The sequence below is a fragment of the Lepus europaeus genome, chromosome 18, assembly GCF_033115175.1.
Source record: "Lepus europaeus isolate LE1 chromosome 18, mLepTim1.pri, whole genome shotgun sequence".
Lineage (NCBI taxonomy): Eukaryota > Metazoa > Chordata > Mammalia > Lagomorpha > Leporidae > Lepus > Lepus europaeus.
Window position 1 is genome coordinate 34,264,492 of NC_084844.1, and position 9,273 is coordinate 34,273,764.

The window sequence follows — 9,273 nt, forward strand, 5'->3', positions numbered from 1 at the left end:
TCGAGTGAGAGTGACTTTATGTGGACTTATGAGTGCCTGTGGACTCAGAAGTCAAGTACAAAGAATCAAGCCTACAAAAGTCTAATAATTTTTTTTAAGACATTAATTTATTTGAAAGGCAGAGTTTCAGAGAGGCAGAGGCAGAGAAAGAGGACTTCCATCTGCTGGTTCACTCCAAATGGCTGCAACAACTAGAGTTGGGCAGATCTGAAGCCAGGAGCCAGGACCCTCTTCCGGATCCCGGACACAGGCACAGGGCCCCAAGGACTTGGGCCATCTTCCACTTCCCTTCCAGGCCACAGCAGAGAGCTGGATCAGAAGCCAAGCAGCCAGGACCCGAACTGGTGTCCATATGGGATGCTGGCACTACAGGTGTTGGCCTCATCCACTATGCCACAACGCCAGCCCTAATTGCCTAATAATTCCTAAACCCTGATATCAAACAGCAACTGCTTTCAACTTCCCTCACTTTATTCCCCTTCACTGATGACCACACCCAGCTGAAATGCCATTAAACTCCAAATTCACCGGTGGCACTACTTGCACTTAGAAAGAAAAGCCACCACCACCACAATCTCTGGAGAACAGCAGGCAAAAAAAGTTTATATAAGATACCTCTTTATTTACGTGATTTCTCTACTAGGTGCAGAGCCTTGCTTTTTACCCACTAATTTGCTAGAAGAATAAAAATACATAAAACATGTAGCTTTGCCTGGCAAACAGTAAACATTCACTAATAGCTTTTATTGTTAAATTATCTGTATTAGTATCATTATTAAAGAAAGTTAGCTTTGGGGCCAGTGTTGTGATATAGCAAGTAAAGCTTGTGAAATTGGCATCCCATGTCGTCTCCAGTTTGTGTCTTGGCTGCCGTGTTTCTGATCCAACTCCCCGCTGATGGCCTGAGAAAAGCAATGGAAGATGTCCCAAGTGCTTGGGCCTCTGTTACCTACTTGGGAGACTTGGATGAAGCCCGTGGCTCCTGGCTTCAGCCTGGCCCAGCAGTAGCTGTTGCGGCCATCTGGGTGTGAACCAGCAAATGGAAGATCTCTGTGTCACTGCCTGAGTAACCTTTCAGATAAATAATCCTACAGACTCAGAGTGTGATTTCTACCTGAAGATTCCCAATAATAACTGAGTCATGACAAACTAATTTGGAACTGCTGGAATTTTCAATGTGTTTTCGACTGCATGAAACATACTTCATCCCCAAACAGAACTTTTAAAAATCAAGTGAACACCAGTGTAGCAGTCATTAGAAATATTGGTAAGGAAAACAATTTGGTCAGTATTCTTATGCTCAGCTTCTGTTTCATGTCTGTTTTCCATCTCAGTTTCTTACTGGTGAGTAATGGTTATCCTTTCTATTCTAAATCATGTAAATTAGTAGTCATTGTAGCCGCTTCTCACACAGAACAAGAGAAAACACTTCTTGGCTGTTAAAAAATTACTTTCATTAGCTAAATTCACCAGATTAAAATGGTACCTAACTACTTATATTCTTCAAATACTTAGCCTACATAGGCTAAAAAAGTCAGATCCACTTTTTTAGTAGGAAAGGTAATTAGGACAGATAGTGTCCAGGTCTTCAAATATTGAAAAGGAAAGGAAAACATGCCGTAAGAGTCTCACTTATCCCCAAGTATCTTTTAATCCATAGTACAGAGCGTGTATGTTTAAATCTACCGCATACCAGATTATAACAGACAAAGCAGGAGAGAGGTCTCACAGAGAAAAAGAAGGGGAAGAGAAAGAAAGGAAACATGAGCCCAGTTCTTGGAAATTAGAACTTTTTTCTTTTTCTTTCTTTCTTCTTCTTCTTTTTTTAATCTTTGACTAGTGCTAGCAAAAAGCTTGAGACCAGTGGAGACAGAGAACCTAACTAGACTTTATTTTTGTTTTTGTTTTCTTACAAATAGTACTGAGCACATCTTTAAATACAGCTACAGTTTTCATTTTTAGACTTGTTTTATTTTATCACACTAATATATTCATGTATTTCTAATTTGTACTCTAAACTTTATTTTACCTTAGGCTAAAAGAACCACACACCATGTCCAGAAGTCAGAAGTTTTTCATCTGGCTTTCTGATGTGTAAGCATTTTCGTTTTTTTCATTATTGCTTAATTCTACACCAAAAATTTAGTGCAAGCTTCTCCATGAGCAATTTGTGAAAAGGACTGGTTGAGCATCCGCCATGCATATAGATATGTCTGATTCATTTAGAACTCTACCACTAATCGTAAAACTTGAGGAAGAATATTAATAGAGTTCAATAATTTACTTGAGGTTATCTTAACCTATTATAGCAGAACTGGGATAGATAGCAATTCCTTTCTACTTATTTGCTATTTTCACTAGCACAACCAGAAACATGGTAAAAAGAAGTATGTTTAGCAATACAGTGGATGTAAAAGTGTATATTACATGCTGGTATGTTTCTTAGAAAAATCTGCATCAGGACCTACCAGCAGAAGAAAGTCTTACCTACAGGGTGGAGATCTATCTACTATAAAGAAAATGCCTTAATTTTTAAGACGCATTGAGCCTGATTTTAGCTAAAAATCACAGAATAATTGTCACAAATCGCAGTCTTTTATTATTTAGCCCCTCTTTCAAAGAGTGTTGGGAAATTAGATTTGTCTTTTCTCCATATCACAGAATTCATTCTTTTTTTTTTTTTTTTTTAAGATTTATTTATTTATTTGAAAGTCAGAGTTACACAGAGAGAGAAGGAGAGGCAGAGAGAGAGGTCTTCTCTCTGCTGGTTCACTACACAACAACCAAAGCTGAGCTGATCCAAAGCCAGGAGACAGGAGCTTCTTCTGCGTCTCCCATGAGGGTGCAGGGGCCCAAGCACTTGGGCCATCTTTTACTGCTTTCACAGGCCACAGCAGAGAGCTGGGTCAGAAGCAACAACCGGGACTCGAACCAGCGCATATATGGAATGCCGGCACTGCAGGCAGTGGCTTTATCCGCTACGCCACAGTGCCGGCCCCAAGGACCCATTTTTTTTTTGACAGGCAGAGTAGACAGGGAGAGAGAGAGAAAGGTCTTCCTTTGCCGTTGGTTCACCCTCCAATGGCCGCCGCTGCCGGTGTGCTGCGGCTGGCGCATCGCGCTGATCGGAAGGCAGGAGCTAGGTGCTTCTCCTGGTCTCCCATGGGGTGCAGGACCCAAGGACTTGGGCCATCCTCCACTGACTCCTGGGCCACAGCAGAGAGCTGGCCTGGAAGAGGGGCAACTGGGACAGAATCCCGCGCCCCAACCTGGACTAGAACCCGGTGTGCCGGTGCCACAGGCGGAGGATTAGCCTATTAAGCCACAGCACCAGCCCCAAGGACCCATTTTTAATTGGTGTTTAACAGACATGGCTTTTTGCTATTATTTAATCATTCTAATTGATATAACAGAGTAGAAAACTTTTATATTTTTCCCATACCATTTGTTCCCATTTTGTTCAAGTGATTAGCATTCTGAAAATCCTCTCGGAAGTCAGTTATTTGTTTGTTTGTTTGTTTATTTGACAGGCAGAGTTATAGACAGTGAGAAAGAAAGACAGAAAGGTCTTCCTTCCGTGGTTCACTCCCCAAATGGCCGCTACGGTTGGCACTGCACCTATCCAAAGCCAGGAGCCAGTTGCTTCTTCCTGGTCTCCCATGCGGGTGCGGGGGCCCAAGCACTTGGGCCATCCTCCACTGCCCTCCCAGGCCACAGCAGAAAGCTGGACTGAAAGAGGAGCAACCGGAACTAGAACCCGGTGCCCATATGGGATGTTGGTGCCACAGGTGGAGGATTAACCAAGTGAGTCACGGCGCCGGCCTGAAAGTCAGTTATTTAGAATTAAAAAATGCTTTCTTCCTAGGCACAAGATGTCATAATTAATGTGCATGAAATTTCTAAGAGAGTTTACAAAAAACTAGTTAATTCTGCAACTGAACTATGTGTGTAGAACTTGGCTCCAATTTGTTGCCTTATTTTAACTTGGAAAGTAAGGAGCACACATTCCCAGCTCTTTCATTCTCATTATGGCTCCAGCTGTGAGAGCCAGGACACCTCTTCTCCACTGAGCTGTTGCAGTAAGAACGGGTCTCCTGAGGATCCAGTGGCAGCACGCAGTAGAAATGAGATTCTAGGAAGCCCCCAGCCAGCAGCCAGCAGTACAAGGAGCATGAAAATCCATCCATTTGTGGCAGCCACTGTTACCCGAGTTTATTGTTTGTATTGTTGAAACCTTGGGATTAGATTAGGAATTATTGAACTCAGACTTGACTAAGTTGGGACTAAAGCTTAATTCAAGTCTTTTTTTCCCTGCTTTTCTCTTCCAGCTTACTAATGAGGAAAGCTTTGTTTGATCACCTCACAGCCCGAGGCATTCAAGTGAGTTTCTGGAGAAATGCATTTAGGAAATTGCAGCGCTCACTGGTTTAACACAGTGGGAGGACAGGCACTTTTAGCTAAGTCAGGCCCCGGACTCTGATGATGCTGCCTTACTGACTGGCAAATGAGGACCTTTAGTTGTGCCCTCGCATTAGAAACAAAGCATTGATGTTTCTCTGAGTGGTGGGACAGTGTTTAGTCAGCAAAGTAGAATGTTAAAAAAATAATTTAATGATTTCTTAAAATGACAACTTTAAAAAGATTATTTCTAAGTGTACTGGGATTATAGTGGATAAATGTTATAAAAGTAATTTTCTCTTAACTTTTCTTCTCATACTTCTCACGCTTCTAATTTTCAGGTTTATGTTTGGGTGTTAAATGAAGAACATGAGTACAAGAGAGCTTTTGATTTGGGAGCAACTGGAGTGATGACAGACTATCCAACAAAGCTTAAGGATTTTTTACATACTTTTTCAACATAGAGAGAGAGGGACTCAGAAGCATTCAAAGAAAATGTGAAAAGACCTAAGAAAAAATGTTTCACCATCATTTCCCTAAGACATTTCCAGAATGGGTAAAAGGTTTTAATCAGTTAAGTTTTTATTACCTCATTTTTAAGCCTGTATAAGAATGTAGAAACTATATATTGTATATTTATTTTAAATAATATTGTGTATTTTACATTTGTAAATTGTTTAGAAAGATAACTGGTTATGAGATGTAAGTAAAAGATTATTGATCAAGATTTCTGTATGTGATGCAATATTCTATTACAAGTAATTCTGAAATCAAAGACTATTGGATAAATTTGGCATTAGCCTCCACTGGAATAAGATCAACTACTTTAGTAAAAAGAAATTATTGAAGGCCATTATAGTGATTCTATATTGTCTCATTATTTCTAGGTACATCTTAGTTAAAGGGGAAAAATACAGTGGAAGAAAAGCTCGAAATCAGTCATACATTGTTAACAGGAGGCAGGCTCAAAATAACAAAGCATTATTTGATCAGAAATAAAATCTGTAGACTGAATAAAATTTTTCAGTTGCTGTTGTCAATGGGAACATTCTATTTGGAATCTTTTTCAGGTGTGTAACAAGCTACCATGTCTTTATTTTAATGTTAAAAATGTACTTATCAATTGTAAACTAAGATACAAAGCATTGTATTTTTATGTTTCCCCTAAAGAAGTGTAAGATTTCCAATTTTGGCATTAACTGCCTGAGCGTACATGTAGACTTTGAATACCATCTTGAACCCTAGTAATTGTGTTAAATTGATGTAAACGTACATATCATTATTTCTAATCCTTATGGTTTGAACCACCTGTTTCTGATCCTTAAGAATTCATTCCTCGGAGTATTAAGTAGAAACAGAATTTCTCAAAGGTTTAGACATCACTTTCCCAGCCTTTCGATGTGACTTGGTGTAAATCTGTCTCTAATCTTTTTGACTAATTCCTGTGATCTGGAGTAATAAGTGTCTCGTACCTAGGTTACAGCTCTCTTTTGGAGTTTGCCAGCTATACAGTTATAAAAGATGACCATAGTCTCCCATCTGTCCTGGATGATGTAAATATTATTTGCTTTGGTGTTTAAGTGAAAATAAAGTTTTCAAAGAACAAAAGGGTTTTTTTTTATAGTTATAAGTCTCTCTATTCTGATATATTTTTATGGATTTTTACGTGATTTAATGAGATGGTACATTGTTGGCATGAGTAAATGCACACGAGATTTCTCTCAAGATAAAATATAGAAATAGTTTTATGGTAGGGAAGTTGCTCCTTGGCACTTGAAAAAAGAATTTGGGCAGGCAATCTCTTATTCATGTTCACTTTCACTTATAACTTACAGTGGCTAGGGATCACGTAAATTATCTTATTATATAATCCTGTTTTTTTCTCTAACTTTTGCTTTGTTACAGTTCATAGCAGGTCATATCACAGGGCAAGCACATACTTTGTGTCAACTAATAGAGGTCAAGGTACCCAAAACGGTAAAGATGTTTAGAAAATGATGTTTTAGGCCTGCGCCGCAGCTCACTAGGCTAATCCTCTGCCTGCGGTGCCGGCACCCCAGGTTCTAGTCCCGGTCAGGGCACCGGAGTCTGTCCCGGTTGCCCCTCTTCCAGGCCAGCTCTTTGCTGTGACCTGGGAATGCAGCGGAGGATGGCCCAGGTCCTTGGGCCCTGCACCTGCATGGGAGACCAGGAGAAGCATCTGCCTCCTGGCTTCGGATCGGCGCAGCACACTGGCCGTAGTGGCCACTTGGGTGGTGAACCAAAAGAAAAAGGAAGACCTTTCTCTCTGTCTCTCTCTCTCACTGTTTACTCTGCCTGTTAAAAAAAGAAAAAAAAAAAAAAAAAGGAAATGATGTTTTAAAATTTCAAGGTGATTTTAATTCTCTTAATAAAAGCATAGCATCTATAATAAGGGAATTGACGTCAGTTACCAGATAACATCTGAATACTGCTTTTCTGTTGGTGTGTCACGTTTTAAAAGAGGTTCAGTATCCTTTCATTGTGATATAGATGTTACCAACCGTAAGAAGTGGTGTGATAGGGGTGGGGGAGCTGATTGCCAAGACCAAAGGCTAAAGCTGGGAGAAGGAAAAGATGCAGACCACCAGGTCACTACTCATTCCTCTGGCTCGGATCCACTGTGGTTCCAGGGGCCTAATCAGGCCTGTGTCTGCCTGCTTCCTGTGTAGGCCGGAGGACTTGGCTGAACAGCCTTCCAACAGCAGCTCCCCTTCACAGGTGTTCCATGTTTTGCAGTGATTCGACCCTTCTGCTGGCATTATATTTGCTAGACGTAGCTACAGGTCTAGTCTAGCATACCAGTTTATCCCACATGTGTAACAATGGACTGAAGCTGGTGAGCGATTCAGAAAGGCAGAGAGACACAGAGAGATGAGATCTTCCTTCCACTGGTTCTCTCCCCCAAATGTCTACAACAGGAGGGGCTGGGTCAGGCTGAAGCTGGGAGCCCAGAATTCAGTCCAGATCTCCTGTGGGTAACAGGGACTCAACTATTTGGGCCATTCTCTGCTGCCTCCCAAGGTGGGACTGGGAGTGAAGCCAGGATTCAAACTCAGGTGCTCTGATGTGGAATTTGGGCAGATCAAGCAGCATCTTAACCACTATGTCAAGTGCCCACCCCTAACTATTTTAGATATTCACATAAGTAAACAATAATTGCAATAGGTACAGGATTTGCCCTGTAATGCAACTGTTTCACTTAGCGTAATGTCTTCAGGATTCATCCATGTAGTGACATGTTGCAGAATTTCTTATTTTTCTTTTTAAAGATTTATTTGAAAGGCAGAGTTACACAGAGAGGGAGAGAGACAGAGATCTTCCATCCACTGGTTCACTTCTCAAATGACCAAAATGGCCAGGGCTGGGCCAGACTGAAACCATGTGCTAGGAGCTTTTTCCAAGTCTCCCTCATGGGTGCAGGGGCCCAAGGAATTGGGCCATCTGCTGCTTTACCAGGAACATTAGCAGGGTGATGGATGGGAAATGGAACAGTTGGGACTAGAACCAGCACCCATATAGGATGCCAGCATTGCAGGCAGTGACTTAACCCACTATGCCAACAATGCCAGCCCCTGCAGAATTTCTTATTACAGATGAAAGAGCTTTTGCAAAGGCCCTAAGGTAGGAAAGAGATTGATGAGTACAAAGATAGGGAGGGGAATAGAATATAACTGGAGAGATGGGCTTTTGGAAGAAGAGCTCATAATTGTAACAGAAAAGAGTGTTGTAACTTTGGAGATGGGAGATTGAGAATGGGTAAAGGGGTATAAAAAGTTTCAAGGCAGGGTGCTAAGCTGCCACTTGGGACACCCACATTGTGTATCAGAGTGCCTGGTGCAAATCCTGGCTGCTTCACCCTTCAGATCCAGCTTCCTGCTGATGTGCCTGGTAGGCAGTGGATGATCACCCAAGTACTTGGGTTCCTGCCACTCCTGTGGGAGACTCAGTTGGAACTCCTGGGTCCTGACTTGATCCTAGCTCAGACCTGGTGTTGTGGACATTTGGAGAGTGAAACAGCAGTTGGAAAATATCTCTGTTTCTTCTCTGCCTTTCAAATAAAATGAAAACCTGGTTTCCCTTCTTTCTTTTCTTTTTTAAAAAAACATTTATTTGAAAGGCAGAGTTATATATAGAGAGAAGAACAGAGATCTTCCACCTGCTGGTTCATTTCCCAATTGGCTGCAATGGCCCGGGCTAGGTTAAGCCAAAGCCAGGAACTTCCTCCGGGTCTCCCACATGGGTAGCAAGGGCACAAGCACTTGTGCCACCTCCCACTGTCTTCTCAAGGACATTAGCAGAGAGCTGGATTAGAAGTGGAACAGCTGGGATGCAAACTAGCATTCATATGGGGATGCTGGCTTAACCCACTGTGCCACAGTGCTGGCTCCAACAAACTTGGTTTACAAACCTAAGTCTTCAGAGACCATTTTCAAAGTTTTTTTTGCCATACAACACTGCTGTTCACAGGCTGATTCTTTTTCCATAACTGTTTTTTTTTTTTTTCTTTAAGATTTATTTGAGTTTCAGAGAGAGCTCTTCCATCTGCTACAAAACCCCAAATGGCTGCACAGCCAGGGCTGGGCCAGACTAAAGCCAGGAACCAGGAGCTTCATGCTTCATCTGGGTCACCCAGGTTGGTAGAAGAGGCTAAAGAACTTGGGCCATCCTCCTCTGCTTTCCCAGGCCATTAGCAGGGAGCTGGATCGCAAGTGGAGCTTCCAGGACTCGAACAGGTACACATATGGGATGCTGGCATTGCAGGTGGAGGCTTAGCCTACTATGCCACAATGCCATCCCTCTTTTTTCCATAACTTTTTTTTTTTAAAGAATTTTATTTATTTGGGAGGTAGAGTT

The 9,273-nt window shown here is 41.8% G+C and overlaps 1 protein-coding gene across 2 annotated transcripts in view; it reads left to right on the forward strand.

Annotated features, from left to right (window-relative positions):
* GDPD1 (glycerophosphodiester phosphodiesterase domain containing 1) overlaps positions 1 to 5,977 on the forward strand; it is a 55,074-nt gene extending 49,097 nt beyond the window's left edge. For both annotated transcript variants that reach the window (XM_062215995.1, XM_062215994.1), the window contains exons 8-11: positions 2,035 to 2,094; positions 4,329 to 4,380; positions 4,740 to 4,971; positions 5,286 to 5,977. In XM_062215995.1, the coding sequence (XP_062071979.1) occupies positions 2,035 to 2,094; positions 4,329 to 4,380; positions 4,740 to 4,862 (235 nt within the window). In that variant the 3' untranslated portion in view covers positions 4,863 to 4,971; positions 5,286 to 5,977. The remainder of the gene's footprint in view (positions 1 to 2,034; positions 2,095 to 4,328; positions 4,381 to 4,739; positions 4,972 to 5,285) is intronic.
* The last annotated feature ends 3,296 nt before the right edge of the window (positions 5,978 to 9,273 follow it).